Source organism: Enoplosus armatus, chromosome 8 (genome assembly GCF_043641665.1).
Source record: "Enoplosus armatus isolate fEnoArm2 chromosome 8, fEnoArm2.hap1, whole genome shotgun sequence".
Taxonomy (NCBI): Eukaryota; Metazoa; Chordata; class Actinopteri; order Centrarchiformes; family Enoplosidae; genus Enoplosus; species Enoplosus armatus.
The window spans coordinates 7,593,611-7,611,926 of record NC_092187.1 but is presented as its reverse complement, the minus strand read 5'-3'; the positions used below and the strand labels follow the sequence as shown (position 1 = coordinate 7,611,926).

Here is an 18,316-nt window from a genome sequence, read left to right as displayed (position 1 = left end):
AAATCACGAGGTCACTCTGAACAGTGGGGCTGTGATTTGTATGTACCGATCACTTAATGTTAGCTTTGCTAGATGATACAGGGGGATAATTCTGCTGACCTGTTCATTGCTCATTATTTGATGAAGACTTAGATTGGTAACCATAACACTACAGGTTGAAGAGGGTTTGACTTCTGCTATGTGTTTTACAGGAACATGATTGGCTGTGAGGGCCTGAAGGGGTGAGAGCCTGAGAAGTGGCCGCTTCAATGGCGTGGACCGAGCCACGGTTGCGTCCAGACCCAAAGCCAGAACCAAAACTGACCCCTCACAATCTCAGGACTCACACAACTTTTTCATCAGCCATCCTTCAATTCCGGCCTGCAGCTTTACTGCCCCTCCTTCTCCTGCTTTCTGCCTTTGCTGACATTGGTATTGCTGGTCCATCCCAGCCAGCTCGCCCCCCTCTCCTGTCTGGACAGCCTTTTATCATCTTCTGGGGCATCCCTGACTCTTCCTGCTCCGGTCGGCCAGATCCCAGATCTTTTGGGATGGAACGGGAGGGACGCGTGGCCGTCTTTTATGAGGACACACTGGGGAACTACCCGTATTTTGTAGACAAAGACACACCGGTCAATGGGGGGCTACCACAGCACACACGGCTGGACAACCATCTCCTAAAGACACAGCAGGACTTGGAGGCAGCTTTACCTGCCCCGAGGTACCTCGGGCTGGGGGTGCTGCACTGGGCAGAGTGGGTCCCCCAGTGGTCAAGGAACCGAGAGAAGCAGATAATGTATCTGGAGGCATCAAGGAAACTGCTGAGGGCTTTCTTTCCTAACTGGACCCCGGAGGAGGTGGAGAAGTGGTCACAGGTAAAGAAAGTTCAGGCAAAGAGGAAATACGAAGGATAGGTGGTGGAAGGAGGGAAGGAACGAGGGAGAAGTGAACATGAAAAGAAAAGAGGGATAAGGGAGAGGTTGAAGGAGATGGAGAGAAAACAAAGTTGTTGGTTGTTGGCAGGTGGTGGAGCTTGCACGATGAGGCGGAAAGAAAAAACACTCCAAAAGTGTTTCTTCTTTAGTCAAGAGAAAATCTTTGTTAGAAAATGCCAATATCCACTGGGACTTGGTAATAACACCACTATGATGATACATACATACGAGAAACATGTGCTAAGAAGGCGAAGATAGACCAAGGATGTTGATTTGTGGTTTGACTGGACCATTTTATGCTAAAATAGGGGTAGGGAAGATGGATACAATCTTCTATCACAGTATATGTACATTATATAATACGTAAATATATATCATTTGTAGAAGATTCCATGGAGAAACGTTTATAGATAAATATACTAGATGGTAATGTCTGGTTTTGGCTTACTCAGTGAGATTATTCACAAGAACTTTGAAAAACTGCTAGTTTTTAGATCACAAAATAGAAGATGTCAGGAGAGGACTGAAAGGTGATCTATTGATCTTGTCACAGGTGGACTTCGAGGCGGCAGCCCAGTCAGTAATGATGGAGACTCTACGGGAGGCCAAAAGGTTAAGGCCCAAAGCATTATGGGGCGTCTCCCCTTACCCCAGCTGCTACAACGGCAATCCCGCCCAAACCATGTTAGCCAATTACACCAACCAGTGCCCTGCTGCAGAGATGGCCCTTAACGACGAGCTGCTGTGGCTATGGAAACGATGCTCCGCCCTCTACCCCCTACTCACCCTGGAGAAGCTGCAGGTGGGTTAGGATATTTCACCTGTACTAATTGTTCATGCCCTCCCTTTCATTAAATCTAAACCTACTACAATAATAAAGAGAATAATCTATAGAGGGAACAGAGAAAAACTAATAGTTACTCAAGACAAAAACATCATAAAAAGTCTGTGTCCGTATGTACTTAAACTTGGCCGGACATAAGCAAGAACAAAACAGTGGGGAGGAAAGAGATTCACAAAAGTTGTGAAAACTACTGTCTCACTCAAGCTTGTCCCCGGAGCAGTTGACAACATCTACACAACTGCAGAGAACAACAACTTGTCAGGCTGATGTGAACTCATTATCTATGACACAGGAACAACTTGTGAAAGGAGCTTTAATGAACAAAACAGACAACAGTTTGTTGTTGTTTAAGCACTTCACTGTGAACCAAACTGAGTTCTGGTACAATTCCAATGATGATACATTTATAGGTTGTACAATCTGTCCCCCTTTTTTTATAGGGTGGGACCTCTGGAGCCAGGCTTTATTTTCCCAGTCAAATCAGAGAAGCACTACGAGTATCATCTCTGACTGGGACGGCGTTTGATCTTCCTGTATTCCCACTGGTCAAGAGTGTCTATGCCTCAACTAATACTTTCCTGTCACTGGTGAGATTATGAACATCTGGTATTTGACACAAGTGCCCTACACATGGAAGGACAGACGTAGATTCACATTGCATCATAGCACTAATTATTCCCTGGTTCTAAAGTCTCACAGTTTTGTTTGGAAAAGAGAATAATCAGAAAGCTGAAATGTGCTTTTGGGGTGCACTTGCATCATCAGGAGAAAGGGGTGAAATAAACAGAGGCATAATAATGGTGTTTATCATACTATGAGAAGTATAAAGAGTATAAAGAGAGAGAGTATAAAAAGTAATAAAAAAAAGGGCATGCTCTGCTTTGACTCTTTTACAGAGTCTTTTGTGTAATTTCCTTCTTACAGGCAGACCTGGTGAGCACCATTGGAGAGAGTGCTGCCATGGGAACAGCCGGAGTTGTCATCTGGGAGAGAAGTGAGACTAAGACAGAGGTACACCACCATACCATTTGCATATAGTGCACCCACAGTGCAGAGTATGTCTGCACGCTTATCAAGCCACTCATATTTATAGATGTGATCATTTTCAACTCGTTTTCCAAGATTTTGGACACAAAGTTTTTACCATTTCACTTTTTTCCTATCACTGATTGCTTTGTGTTGCAAACACACACAGAGTCTATTGGGTCTGCGACACATAACACTGTCCCTGCTTCCTGCGTCTTAAACTGTCTGGCTGTCTGTTTCCCAGAGAGAGTGTCAGGACCTGGCAGAGTTCGTCCGTAAGGTCCTGGGACCCTACTCAATCAACGTAACCACGGCAACCCGACTCTGCTCAGCCTCTCTGTGCCAGGGAAAGGGCCGGTGTGTCCGTCAAAATCCAGAAAGCTCCACCTACCTCCACCTCCCACCCCCATCCGAAGCGGCGGAGAAGGTGACGGAAAAGGTGAGAGAATGTAATTTTAAGTAGATTTCAAGATTTATTTGTGCTGGATTTATAAAGCCCTACTTATGCATTGTATTCCAGCTGTCATTAATCCTGTGGACAAGCTTGACGCCGGCTTCTACAATAAGCCACAAATAGATGTTGACAGTTTGACCTTGTTCAGATATAAACCAGATTTGTCCTTGGTCTAGCAATGGAAACATCATCAAAGCAGCTTTGTGTCATTATGCAAAGCCATGGCACACTTAAGTAGTTGTGGTGGGTGTCTTATGTCAGATGAAACAGGTCTAACTTCCAGTGAATTTCCAGTTAATTAGCTACACGTAGCTAAAACTACTGCAGTCTAACACAGCTGCCCAGTAATAAGTCCTAACTTCTTGAACGGTATCATGTTCAGTTTTGGTTGAAATTGTTTTAGAGAGGCGCTGATTCAACTTTATGCTCATTTTGGAGGCTGTAGTTTGTGGTGCTTTTAATGTTTAGTCACTCTAAAAAAATAAATTGACCAAAATGAAGTTTTAGCTAGGTGTATGTAACAAGCAACTGAGTGTATATTGCAGTGTGTTTTAGTCTTCAAGTTACTGCATTATTTGAGGAGCAAACTGTGCAGTAACTACTATGAAATAATGCTTTACATGAAGGTTAACAAACACCTACAGTATGAGACTGGTGAGATATAAGAGGCTCGTACAATATACTAAAAAGATGAAAGCTCCTTTAATAATAGCTGTGATTGCCTGAAGAGTTGATTCACAAAAGCCTGAGTATCAAGCACCAACCTCTGGGTCTGAAAAGTGAAGCCAATGCAAAAGTTCCTTAAACCTGCATTATTTCTAATCCACTATCCACTTCTAATGCCACTGGTTGCAAAAATAAGTTCGATTGTATAGAAGTCTATGAGAAAATGACCCTACTTGTCACTTTCCTAATGAGTTTATGGGCTTAATCACTAGTTTCAAGTCTTCTTCAACACAGCATGATGTTCATTTTGTAAATTATGGTCCCATTTAGAGTAACATAGACGATAAAGCATGGAATGCTTCAGGGCGTGGCTACCTTGTGTTTGACAGGTCGCTACCACAGTGTTTGGTTGTACTTTAACCAAAATGCCAAACTCGAGGCTTCAAAACGGTAGTCAACAAACCAGTGGGTGACGTCATGGTGGTAACGCCCACTTCTTCTATACAGTCTATGCTGTGTATACGTGGTGAAAGTTCTCAACTTATGTTCTTTCTGTGTGGAAAGTTGGAAACAGAACAACTCATTTTGAGTCACGACTGATAAAGATAACCAAGGCAAAATCAGCAGGGAGCTCTGCTGCCTGAGGATCTTCTGTGTTGAGACAATAAGAAAGCAGAGAGGAAAACAACAGAGAAAGATCCAGTGAAGCTTGATCCAACAGCACTGAACACAGGAACACTGTGTTTCTGTAACACTATGAACATTTTATTTCCTTTTGAATTTCAGCCATACTATTTACAGATACCGATATTATAAAACATTTCCCCGTTTCTTGTGAAATTGACATGAAAATTATGTAATAATGTTTGCTAATATTAGCATTATTTTCTATCTAACATCTCAGGCAGAGGCAGCAAAAGCCACAGATGGGCCGGACACAGGCACTAAACCAACTGAAGTAGACCCAGTTGAGATCTGGAAGAAGGACTTCCAGTGCCAGTGGTACAAGACTACAGACGGTGACGTCTCAGACCAGCAGTCCCCCAAAGACGGAGCATCTGTTGGGGGTTCAGTGGAAGAAAATGCTGGAGATGTAAGGGGGACAGCCTCAACCACAGCTTCCACAACAAAAGGTGCCTCTGTGACGGAGTTAAGAGGAAGCAGTTCACCTGATACTGGAAGTCCAACACCTTCACTGGAAGTAACTACAGACAGTGGTTCAAAGCCACTCAGTGCCCCAAACCTGACTATTCTGCTGTTGCTGGTGACTGGAAGTCTATGCCTGGAACCTTAAAATGTGAACAAACCAGCCTTCACCTGGAAGGTCTGGGCTATAACTGCAATATGAGTCCTTCTGAAGTGCCCTTGAGCAAGACACTGAATCCCCGTTAGCTGCAGGCGTGCTGCTTTGTAGCCAAAAATAACCTGTATCATAAAAAAAGGACAAGCTAGAAGTCCAAACCTATCACTGAATGTGCCAACTGGATTTTTTTTTAAAGAGATGTAACATACTAGATTTAGGCTGGCCTGACATCAGCTTGTCGTCACATCATATCAGCTGTTCATATATGCAAGCAGTCTGTGAAACCTGCACTGTTTTATTTGCACATTTTGTTGATACATTTACTTGTCAGTCCTTGGTTATGTGGAAATGATTTCATCAGTTTAAGGAGTTTCTCATTCCATCAAGTAGGTGTTGTGCTGGGTTGAAGGGCCGGTTCAACCCCCCCCAAAACAAGAAACATAAACACAAAACATGATTGTGAACAGATTTCAAAGAGACTATTTCTTCAGCTGTACGTAGTTCCAACGAAAACTGTTGACAGTGAGGAGTTTTATCCACAGTAACTTGATGTTGATTGTTATAAATCTTTCGGATAAACTGAATACTTGTCAACTTTGGCCTTCAATTGTAGCATATTGTGAAAAACATCCAGGCTTTTCATTGTGGCTTCCATCACAAACGTGAATATCATCTTCAAAATGCCTAAATGCTGAACTGCAGCACAAATTTTCTGAGCTCTCTAGCGTCCTCTGTCTGAGTCCTGGTGAAACTGCACCATTCAAAACGGTCCTATTTGAGATGTCCCACAGAAAAAACACAGGTGTAAATGATAAAATGAACGATGGCCTAATTCCATTTAGCTGCTTCAGTTTCAAGGTCCTCGTATTGTCTCCTGGCTTACTGGGACACTTTAGCTCAGAGCCATTGTTAATGTTGTTAGTAACACCTGTGCTTTTCCTACTGTGACAAGTCAAAATATCTGCTGTGGAAAAGGCCCATTGGTCTCACCAGCATGTAATGAAAGCTAATTTAACTATTGTTGTGGTTAAAATGTCTGTTATAAATGCAGTATCTTTTCAATCGAAAGGACATACCTCTGAAGAAATGTATTCAGTACTTCAGTCCATAATAGGCTACCTGCATATATGTATATTTTTGTAAGTCAGTGTTTATATCTGCTTCTTCTCCATCCACACCTTTCAGTGCTCCTTGAGGCAAAACACTGTACAAAAAAAAAAGACTGAAACATTTGTTTTTGCAGCTCATGTAAATTTATTTGTTATTTTTCATTAAAATATACACTCAAGACGAAGGGTATCTAAATCATTTTTTTTAGTTACAGAAAGAGATCATATGTACACAGGTGCATCTGATTGTGCAACAGAAAATGAATTAATCATACATTTATATATATCATGAACAAGAAAATGACACTTGCTCTCATATCTCCCATCTCAAGGATCCTTTCTCACGTCGAAAATCTACTAAGACTCCCAAATGTCCACTCTGGACATTTTTGCCTTCATCTGCAAAAGAGCATTTACATCTTTACAACCATGGACATGTTTTGAGTAAATTTCAGTATTATCAAGGGGAACCAGGATCATTATATTCTCTGATGTAAGCTTTTTAATGATGCTGTCCTTCCTCTCTGTATTAACGTTGAGGAGATAGACCTGGAAACAGAGCAGATTTTACACTGAAGTCAATAACATTATCTTTCCCCATAGCGGTGAAAACACATTAACAGGTGCAGCGCCTCACGTAGAGACAGTTCAAACAATGCAGAGCGAAGATTAAAATGTGTACTTACTTTGCTTGCAGTATTGCTCTGATAACATTTTTGTAGATGAAATATCTCAAAATCCATTTCAGCAGTTGGTTTGGAAAAATCGTACAATAACAGAGTTGAACAAGTCTGAAGTGTCCAATTGAAGAAAGTAATCACAACACCAACACTAGTCACACCAAATTACATATTGCCTGCCATCAGTAATAGGTACACGTACGAGTAATAGTACGAAAATCTAGTACACGTACAATGATCTATCACAAGGCTACCCACCAGTGCAATGACAGAAGTTCCACCTTCATTAAATCAAGTATGATGCTCCATGAGAGCAAATGGCTTTAGTGGCTGCAGTCTTTCAGTGGCTTTTATCATTGAGAAAATGAGTAAATGCTCACTTTGTAATCTATTAAATGTGAGTCGAGTCCATGTTAGTGGGCAGCGTCCCGCCTCCCGTCTTCCCAGATTTGTGTCCAATCTTTTTAAAGTTGAAGAAAACAAAAGCGACGACATGCTGCACAGCAAGTTAACTGCTGTTTGTGTGATTTCTCTGCGACTGTTCAGTACAATCAGAAGCAAATCTTAACCGATTCAAATTTAATTTACGGGATTGTTTCTGTAGACTTTTGTTCCAAATGAAGGTATCCACCTGTAAACCTCAAACTAATTCATATACGATTAGCCGCTAAATCAAAGATTAGCCGCTAAATTCTCAGCTGGCAAGAAGAATTTAACCGATTTAAAACTGAGCTCTTCTTATGTGTGCAGAATTTCTTTAAATTGGCTGAAATAAAACTGAAACAACATGATCCAATTAATGACACAATGAGCAATTTATTAGCTACTTACATGCCTGGAAATTAAAAGATTTTCAATGGCTTCAGATATCATGAAAAATCTTCCGGTTGGCTAAATTAATCTGCTCCAGTGGGGCTGTTCAGTGGCCACCAGTGGAAAAACTCTGGCCATACTGGTCAGTTCCCAGTGACACAGGTTAGCAGTGTAGTTGAATAAGCAAGCCTGCTGAGAAACTGAATAAATAAACATAAAAAAGACACAGACAGGCAGACATGATGCTCCCCTCATTTAGCCTGCAGTGAAAGAATCAGATCTTTGTTGCATAAGATTAAAAAATAGACTTTCTGTTCCTGTGCAAAAGTCACCGTCTTCTGAGCAGTTCATACTGGCCTCTCCATAAGCCAAGAGAGAGACAGAGAGAGAGAAACATCACCCCCATGTGGGGAGAAAAGGTTAGTGCAATCTGAACTAAGTGGGCTGGACGGATAATAACACACTCTTCCTCCTGTAAAGTAGGAAAACAGGGCATCTACCCACACATCTTCAAGGATCTGTTTGTTTGTTTGTGTTTGTGTTTGTGTGTGTGTGTGTGTGTGTGTGTGTGTGTGTGTGTGTGTGTGTGTTTGTGTTCAGGGCACTTGACCAAGTGTCTCCAAAATGAGTTAATTTGTGAGATTTAGTTTCATGGCAACATCAATAGAGGAAGTGAAGTTGCTTTAAAAAAAAAAAAAACAAAGGAAGAGAAAGCTCAGCCCCAAGAGCAAATCAAGCCCAATTCAAGTGAAATCTCACAACACAAAACAAGGTCATCTTCGACTGATGAATAAGCAGAGGGACTGTGAGCGCCAATCATCCAGCATGCCTAGTAGCAATGGTTCCAAGAATCCCGAGGTGCACTTAATCTTGGCTGCAGTGTGTGTGTTCTACCTGCAGAACGGTGGGTTTACTTGCAAACAGCCTCGTTCAGGATGTGCTTGATGTTGGATCTTTGCAGCCGGGATGTGTATTCGTACCGGACAGGCGGGGGTTACTTGCAGATCCCCTCCAAAGCATCCAGGGTGCGTTTGATGTCACGGATCTGTGCGGCCAGGGTGTGTATGGGCTGCATGGAACGATCCAACTCCTCGCAGCGAGCCATCAGAGTGTACATGCCCTGTGGCAGCAAAAGTACAAGGCAGACAATAAAAAAGGTGATGCTTTGATGAAGTCCTCAACCAAATCAGAAGTGGATGAAACATGACAAGAATCTATGATAGGGTTGCCCATCGTGGCCCTGATGTAAGATATTGCAACTTTCTGAAAACTTTTGCTTCCTGTTTTTCAAAGCTTAACAGTCTGGTTTCACGTTTACAAGTTGTAAAATACATTCTGGTAGTCTGTATTCCTGTAAAATGATTATGACATGATATCCAAAGAATAAAACGGTAATATATATGTCCGAGAGGATCTAGAAAAGATTTAAATTTGGACAAACTGAAAGAAAAAGCTCAGACATTTATAATTTATGTCAACTTGAACACACGCACACACACACACACACACACACACACCTTTATACTCATGTCCACAGACTCTCCCAGGCTGTCCACTGAGTCTCTGTAGGTCTGGATGTAGCCCACACTCAGAGCTGTCATCTGGATCAGTAGACAGAAAGATCAATCAATTACAAAGACAGAAACAACAGAGATGCAGGTGAGAAATATACAGTATGTGAGTGTGAGGGACAGCAAAAGAGCACGAAACTAAATGATGAAGCTGAATACACTATATACCATGAACTGAAGACAGTTTTAAACTCACATTCTGGATGGTTCCATTGAGGCTCTGCATCATCATCTCTACACTGTGCGCCACTTCCTGTGTGTGTCTCTGAAGATCCAGTAGGACAGCGGGATCGATGGGAGGGATATCAGCTGGTCTCCGCGACAACCCCCGGCTTCGGTAGATGGGACCTGAACAGTCCGCTGGTAAGAAACAACTATGAAATTAGATGGATAATACACAACAGCAGGGCTGCAACTAATGGTTATCTGCAACTATGGTTATCTTCCATTTATTATTCTTTAGGTTACTCTATAAATAGTAAAATCTATAAAACATTTAAAAATCAGTGAAAAATGCCCATCACAAGTTCCCAGAGCCTGTTTTGTTCAAATAACAGTCCAACACCCAAAGATATTTAAACTATAAAGATTTAAAAACAGATAAAAGCAGCAAACCCTCAAATTTGAGGAGCTGGAACCAGTTCATGTTTGCATTTTTGCTTGATTCATCAATCATTAATTGATTGACAAAACTGTTGATGATTAATGTCTAATTAATAAATTATTTCAGCATGAACACACACACATACGTTCATACGGACCACACAGAAAGGCGCAATCTCTGTGCAAGCACAAGCTAAAAATGACAACCTCAAACAAACTGTGTTGAAAGAGAAAAACAGAACGATTATTCCATGAAGCAACTGAATAATTATTCCCATTTGAACAAAATACATCACAAAAAGACGGCATGCACAAATTACACCACTTAACTAGAAAAACGCTTGTGACTTCAATCGTTAAATCTTTGAATACAAAAAAACACGTGTGACCAGCGGACCAAAGGTTACCATCTCAGAAAATGGTTCCTGTCAGGCTGCAGCAGGACCTCCGTTATAAATCCCTCCAGTCTAAACAGTCTGTGAGTCATCCATCCTAATTGAATCAGGTAGAGGGAATGAGCTGCCACAGAGGGCATATTGACTGTGCTCCTGTATATAAATTGAATGGCTAGTTTATCTGACGCTCTGGTCCAGAGGGGTTTTTCTCTGAGTGAAGGGCAACGGTTCAGAGTCTTTCTCCTGGAAAATGTGACAAGACAGATGGCAGCTAGTGGACAGGCTTGGCCGAGTCAACCTGCTGAACTTATAGAGATGATTTGATTTCTGAAATTGCTGTATATGTGTGACCTTTTGGAAAGTTATCTCTGTTTCAATTTCTGTGAGGTGGAGCCTCTGCTGCCTCGTTAAAACAGTCTGAAGTTAGTCTGAGGCTAAATTTACCAGAGGCCATCATGTTCTATATTCATATATTATATTCTCCTGATCAACCTTTCTTGTATCAGTCATCAGCATTTAAATCAAAATATAAAAATATTTAAATTAAGCACAATTTGCCCAGACTAGGGTAACTTTACAAATCTGTGAACACTGACGGGCGACAGATGATTCATGTAAGCCTCCATCAGTTCATCATAAGACAACAGACACAGCAATTAATTTGCTTAAGATAGTGTATCCGTCCTCCATTATTTCTTATGGATATGACCAGGTTATGCATAAATTATGAGTCGTGGCTGACCGGGCCTATTAGCCTCTGCAGGGAAAAACTGGCTGCACGTCAGATACCCTGCACTGCAGTTACAGCGCCACTGCAAATAAAAATGCTACTGCTGAAATGCCATTTCTGACACCTCCCTCTGCAGAGGAAAATACACACAGTTCATCTGTTAGAGCCTCCTGACCCTCTAATATAATGCAGTTGAAAGCACACAACAAAAAAACACCAATAGATATACAGTATATGCTGTATATACACACTGTCTGTGATACACCAACAAAACAAGCCTACTTCTCTGTGAACACACACCTACAGGAGATCTAAATCCTCTCCACTTAAGGACTAAATCTATCTTCACTTTAAAGTATAAAGAGAAACCTCCACTAACTGGGTTACGATTTACAATAATAAAAGAAGAAAAGTCACTTTATTTACTTAATTTAAATCTGGTGAGGTTTGCTTCAGCTCCATACTCACAGTCACTGCAGTCCAGACTGGGTTTGGAGCTCATCTTGATTTTCTGCTCCAGGTTCTTGGTGATGAAGTTCGTTAGGTCTCCTTCGTGGCTGACAGTCCCCTCGAGCTCCAGAGCCGAGGAGATTGTGGCCCGTCGGCCCTCTGACTGGCCACCTCTGCCCCCTCCCCGGGCCCCCAAACCACCTTTGGAGAACACAATCAGCGGAATAAAGTTGTAAAATATTGCAGTAATTAATGACATTTAAATATGGAAGCCCTACTTAATATAGTTACAATTTCCGGTACCTTTTCTGTTAATTTATTGCTTTACTGAAAGGTTTTATGTGTATTTATCAATTTATCAAGTATTTGACAGATATCTACCTCCACACGCTTGGCTGATTTCATCCAGGCTCTTGCTGTCCTGCATCCCCCGGACATTTCGTACCCAGACCTGGGCCATGACGTGGGGAGGGCAGGGGGTGTCATCCGAGGGAACACGAGGAGGCGGAGGAGAGGAAGAGGACGAGGTACTGGGACCAGGGGCTGAGGAGGAGTAGTGTCGTGAAGACTACAAAGTAGGTGAGAAGAAGTTAAATCATTGAGTATTAAAACACGATGACAAATCATCATGAAACCAGGCCAAGAGATACACATTTCTCTGGCTGCTTATAATCCCTCCCTTGTCTTTGAAGGACAACTTCTTGGGTCACATTCATATTTAGTCATTTGGAAAAATTATGATCAATTGTCCGATGTAGTCTGTTAACGTGTAGTGGTTTATTTGAAGCGTACTGAAGTTTCAGCAGAGAGTCTGTTTAAAAGCAAGCAGTTAAGTCCTGATGGCTCTACAACATTTACTTGCACTGCCTTTAGTTAAAGCAGCATTATGTAAATAACAGCTTCAGCATCATTTATATGGTACACTGACTTGTAATAGGGAGATTGGTGCATCTGTCATTCCCACTCTGAACGCCTCTTCCTGCTCTATCTAACTTGGTTGAACGGGTACGATCTTCTGGGAGAAGTACGTAACGCTTTCGGCACTACGTCACACACGGGTCTAGCTCTCTATTCTCAGTGCTGACTTTGTGGCAGAAGCAGAGAAAACGAAGAGGACGTGAATGGAGGAAGCTAAGAAGAGAAAAAGAGAAAGTGACCGAGCAAGAGGCCGGACAAGAGTAAATCTCTGACTGGCTTTCAGTCGTTGGCGAGAGCTTTTTGAAATAAAAGGCTGCAGGACAGACGCCGAGTTGGTTGCTTGATGTTTGTTTGTGTTAGCAAAGTTGACGACTTGCTAGTTTTTGATCATAAGCCCAGTCAGCCCACCAAATCAAAATCCTTCAACTTGTTAACAAATGCACGTGTACAGCAGTCCATGAGGGTGAATTGCGAACTGTAGGGGCGCCAAGTCGCATGGCATAATGTTTAAGATCGTGCTCATTACATCTGTTGACTACTTTCTAGTACATATAATCTAATAAAGCTGAAAATAATCCTACCCTCCACTCACCTCCACATCTGTTCTCCCTCCTGCACGCTGATGAATCCACTTTTTTTCATTCTTCTCATCGTCCTCCTCATCCTGTTTCTCCTTCTCTCCATCTTCCTCCTCTTCCTCCTCCTCCTCCTCCTCCTCCTCCTCGTCAGTGCCTCCATCTACAGTCTTTGCCTCTGTCTGCTGTCTGTATGTGGTGGCAGGGCCTCCTCGCTGAGATGAGTCTTTGGAGTGTGCATGCTGCTCTGAGTCCCACAGCAGAGCAGCACCAGGAGGCTCAACAGGAATGTCTGTCTCTTTGGAGCGTGATTGTGAGTCTCCTGTGCATGTGGCAGCAGGGAGGGCAGGGTCTGTCACATGAGAGGTGTGTGATGATAAACTAGATGTTCTCTCATTATCGTACGTCTCTGTGTCCAAGCTGCCTTCGCCATCGTAAACTCTATTTTCCACATCTACGTGGTTATCTGTGTGTCCAAGGGCTCTGTCCTCTGATGTCTCCCCAGGACAGAGCACTCTGCTCCCCCCATATTTCACTGAGACTGGAACGTGTGGGCCGTTTTCTGAAGAGACAGGTGTCGCAACCCCGTTAGCGGTTTCTGGCACTTCTGTGCCAATCACAGGGGAGAGACTCATCTCTCCACCTGCTGATGAAGAAAGAGAGAACATTAAAGGAAGAGATTCTGCTGTTTAGATCCATATTAAATCCATAATTCAATTAGTGTTCTACCATATATTAAAAGGGTTTTTATCATGTACTACTGCTTACTAGGGCTGGGTATCATTTGAATTTCAAGATTTCAATAGCGGACCGGTGTCAATAGGATACGATTTGCTTCTACCAAAACAATGCTGTTTTTCATACCTTTGTTTGGGGATTATAAACATGTTTTAACATCTTTCCTTGCTGGATGCATCAGTGTTAAATTAAGGAATTTAAAACTTAATAAAATATAGTCTGAAGTTAAAAAAGGTTTCCTGATTTAAATCAAAAAATATTTGACAGTTTTCCTTATTTAAGGCTACGGACACTTTTCAGTTGGTACTCATTAGTTTTCAGGTTCACACAGCCATCGGGGAGGATGATATGGGTAAAATAAATTCAATTAAGGTTCAATTAAGAGAGTAAATAATCAAGTAAAAATTCAGTGAATTGCCAACAATGGTCTAATAAAACAACCAGATATGAAAAGGAGAGCTACCATAGTATAATCTGTACGGCACAACGTCTGAAGGTTGACAAATATTTATTATCTCAAAGATTATATCAGGTCGCACAAACCTCCCCAGCCCCTCCGCGTACAGATGTTTAATTTCTCTTCAAAGTAACAATAAATAAGACAACTGCAGTTTGTCTCTGGGTCTCCTGAATGAAGTAGGAGAGGTGTTCATGAAAACTGGACAATTTAGATTCTGAGGAGGGTTAGGACTGTGGTGAGGACTGGGATCTACCCAGATGTGCCACGACATTTGATATGACACAGGTTTATCCTCCACATCTGGACCTGAGATCTTAACCATATGTGTGCTAATGTGAAGACTGTAACTCAAGCAACTAATCTAATCATTATATGCCTTTGTATCCTATAATGTTCATCGTGGCCAAGACTATTGGCCCATAATAGTAGCTGCTGTAACGTTATGAGACAGTTGTGCCACTTCTGTATTACAATTATTTTCCCTTAAGTGTGAAACGACGTAATATTAGGTTGCTTATCTTAGCACTAGACTAACTTAGTATTAACACGAGCAGCATTAGCTTGTTTTGTATTCTGAAGACTGCATCTTAACAACGCCCGTGAAGGTTGAACAGAAGTCCGTGGACAACGACTAGGGTGCATTACAGAAAAACAAGGACAAAGAAATGAAGAAGACATAAAAATCTGCTAGTCAGCGTTGAGGAAGTTGCTATTGTGTTGCTGTCATTAGCCGCCTTGCTAGCTAGCTGTCATCGGTGAATGTTATGGAGTGATGTTAGCGCAGCACTGATAACGTTTTCTGTCCCGGCCTTTAAATCTTTTCACAGCTCTCTTTGTATTGTCTCACTCAGTCACATGATAGAGTAAATGGTTGTAAAATGTGTACTTATCTATTGATAAGGTCATACAATAGTGCCACCGAGCTTAATCTAATGAAGAAAACACTCACCAGTGTAGTTTCTATTCAGACAAATGTAAGGAGCACCGAGTCCGATATGAAAATCCTTCCCCACGGATCTCAGCACAATAGTTCCGCCTTGCAAAAATAAAAGCGTTTCAAGCGAAACAATGCAAATAATGATGCCAAACCTTTTATGTTGACACAGCAGTATGTCATGGAGAAACAGATTTATTGAAATAAGTAAAAACACATTTTGGACAACATCTTTTGTTGTTCAGTTGTATTTTAAACAGACAGACAGAATATTTAGAGCAGCGCTGCTTCATGCCAAGCAACGTTTAACTCCTGCATGTTGCAGCTGTGTGAGTTTATTTGGCTCTATCCGCGCCATCGCGGTTCAGCCTGCATGTATCTCTGTTCTCCCACAGATGGAGACAAACACCACTGCCCCTCAGGCAATAACTTCCCCAAGAATACAAGTGTCATGTAATAATCTAATCTCACAATGCAAGAGGTATAGAGGCAGAGTGTGCTGGTGGACAAAGACACAGGTGAGCCTGAAGGGTCCTTGAACTAGATATTGAACCTCTTTCAGCTGTAGGTTGTGATGGGCGGATAAAGCCTTATGAAGCTTTGTGGCCTTCTTTCTATCTTCAGGACTTCAAACTCAGCAAACACAGGGACATCTGGTGGCTTGTAAAGCCTATAGCAGCCCTTCAAGACTGGAGCCGAAGCACCACCACACCTGACTGATTTTAATAGTTTTAGTGTGTGCAATAAAAGTCCACAAAGCCTGCATATTATTATTCAATCTGTATACTATAGACATAAAATATTTTTTCTGAGACAAAACATTAATGTACCTTTTTGGTGTAGTTTAGTGCGAGTGCCACTGTGGGCTCATGTTTTTAAACTTTATGGTTGATATTTATGTGACATTTCATAGTCGCAATGTGATTGGATAGTGGTATTCATTAATTCAATTAAATTTTATTCATATAGTGCCAAATCATACACAGAGGTTATCTCAGGGCACTTCATATAGAGCAGGTCTATTCTTTATAAGATAAATTAGCCTTTTACTTTTATTACATTATTACTTGGTATCAGTAACTGGCCGCTTTGTACTTGTAGTAAAATGCCGTTATTTCATCAGAATCTGTATGTTAGTCTCTCGAGACAGAAAACAAATGGTTTCACTAATGATATGATGCATCACAACACAGCAGTGTTGTGCTCAACTTCTAGGTCAGTTGCATTGTTTTCATGAGGTATGACGACCATGCAAAACAAGAATTCTCAAAGAAAATGTGCAGAATTTAAATTAAAAGCAAAAGCAGGTGTTCAAGCAGTGAAATGCCACACAGATAGACTACTAAATCCTTTCTGTTTGTAACATGATATTAAAGAATTTCCCACAATGGTTTGGGGGAATTTTGGGAATCATAATGATATAATTGTATAAACACAAGATTCCTTCTTGTGACATCATATTCACAGGATCGTCTTATTGTATTATTCCCATCAATTCCAGTCCCCATTAAAACAAGTTTCCTGCGTGCAAAAGGATAATCAGGGCAAATTTCACACAGTTGTGTCTACCTTAACTGCACAACTGCTGCTCTCGTTATGTCTCATAAACCAGTGATGAATTTAATAAATGTGTTTGGAATTATTTAAATTGATAGTGAATAGACTGGAGAGGAGGCTTAAGTAATGAGAAGGCCTCCGTTCAGCCTGTTTGCCTCCACAGTGGAAGCCAGGCCAGCGTCTGTGGCTTTTTAATCCCTTGAATGGCCAGAAATGACAAACACTGCTGCAGAGGAGGAGAGAGGATTCAAAACCACACTGTCACCGCATCTAAAGATCTTTAAAATGTCTAATCTACCGCATCCATCCAGGCCAGCTGCTCCCTCTCTCTCGGTGGGGATTTTGCTGTTTTATCCCAATTGTTGCCTCTCCTTTTGTGCCAAACATCAAAGCCTCAGTCATTTACCTAAAGACAATTAGTCCTTTGAAATACGCCAGTGGTTTCCAGAGTTTCCTCAATAGAACACTCAATAACCACTGTGACCCCCACCAGATTTTCTTTTTCTTTTTGAGGAGATTACTGTCAGAGGGAAGCTATTTTAACAGACAAGTAACTGCTACAAGAAACGCAACATTTAGGAAAATGAGGGACACAAAGCTAATTAAAAGCACGTGCCTTCAAACAGATGTGGTTTTTCCATAATAAAAGCTGGAGACTGCATGTTGCACATATGGCAAGCAAAATGACAGTCGTGGCCCATAAATCATATTCCCATAAATCACAAATATTAATTGCATCCCAGTTCAGCGGCAGGTCGACCGCATTCATCAGAGGACCTGAGCTGAACCTGGTCCTGCTCAAATGAGACCAAAACTAATGCTGCATTCAGGTGCTCCTCATCAATCCTCACAACGCCAGGAAGTTGCCTTCAAATTTCAGACAGAGGGGTTTATAACAAGGACCACAAGGCAAAGCCACACACTTTCTTTTAAATGCTTCAGATTAACATTTCAGCAGGACCCGCTTTCCGTTAAATTAATCTCAAATGGAAGGGATCTGTGTTATGAATCTGTGTTATTTGATGTAAGGCTGGAAGGCTACCACGGGTGTTTCCAAAACCAAGACAATCTTCAACATTAATATTTTTAGCTATTTACATTCCATTATGTTTATGTCATGGGGAGAAATTGTGAGCTTTGAGAGGAAATTTCAGTGACTTTTTGAAAGGCTGTCGTGGCTGCTCTACAAGAAAGTGTGGGAGGAAAGGACATCATCAAATAGAGGCGTCTGTGGAAATATGTGCATATTCAACAACCACGATGTCCTCAAATGTCCAGTGGAATTAGTTTGAGATTCACGGGAAACTTCCCTGAAAGGAATACTGCGGCAAAGTGCACAAACCTCATATTACACCTAAAAGGCACTTTTATGAGCAAAATGGTGAAACGAAGACTTTCTGGTCGACTGAGCACTGGGGAAAAAAAGTCAAATGAGTCGATGAGTCACTCTGCGTGCAAATGCCAAAAGCGTCTCCTCCTGAGCACTTGTTTCCTACGCTGAAGTGTTCTGAAGCTCCAATCTGTTGTTTGGTGCATGCTCCATTGCTGTATGTTGTTATTGAGTCCTATGGAGGGA

At 41.6% G+C, this 18,316-nt stretch overlaps 2 protein-coding genes across 2 annotated transcripts; one reads left to right on the top strand and one right to left on the bottom strand.

The window, feature by feature from the left end:
• Positions 1–248: 248 nt before the first annotated feature.
• LOC139289506 (hyaluronidase-1) lies at positions 249–5,198 on the top strand. Its single transcript, XM_070911119.1, has 6 exons — positions 249–854; positions 1,468–1,716; positions 2,199–2,345; positions 2,683–2,769; positions 3,029–3,223; positions 4,809–5,198. The coding sequence occupies exons 1-6, from the start codon at positions 249–251 to the stop codon at positions 5,196–5,198; spliced, it is 1,674 nt and encodes a 557-aa protein (XP_070767220.1).
• Positions 5,199–8,390: 3,192 nt separating this feature from the next.
• On the bottom strand, positions 8,391–15,222 carry borcs6 (BLOC-1 related complex subunit 6). The gene is made up of 7 exons (XM_070909783.1): positions 15,199–15,222; positions 13,069–13,697; positions 11,946–12,126; positions 11,577–11,759; positions 9,577–9,740; positions 9,327–9,410; positions 8,391–8,929 (listed from the first exon to the last, which is right to left on the bottom strand). The coding sequence occupies exons 2-7, from the start codon at positions 13,684–13,686 to the stop codon at positions 8,804–8,806; spliced, it is 1,356 nt and encodes a 451-aa protein (XP_070765884.1). The 5' UTR covers positions 13,687–13,697; positions 15,199–15,222; the 3' UTR covers positions 8,391–8,803.
• Positions 15,223–18,316: the final 3,094 nt, after the last annotated feature.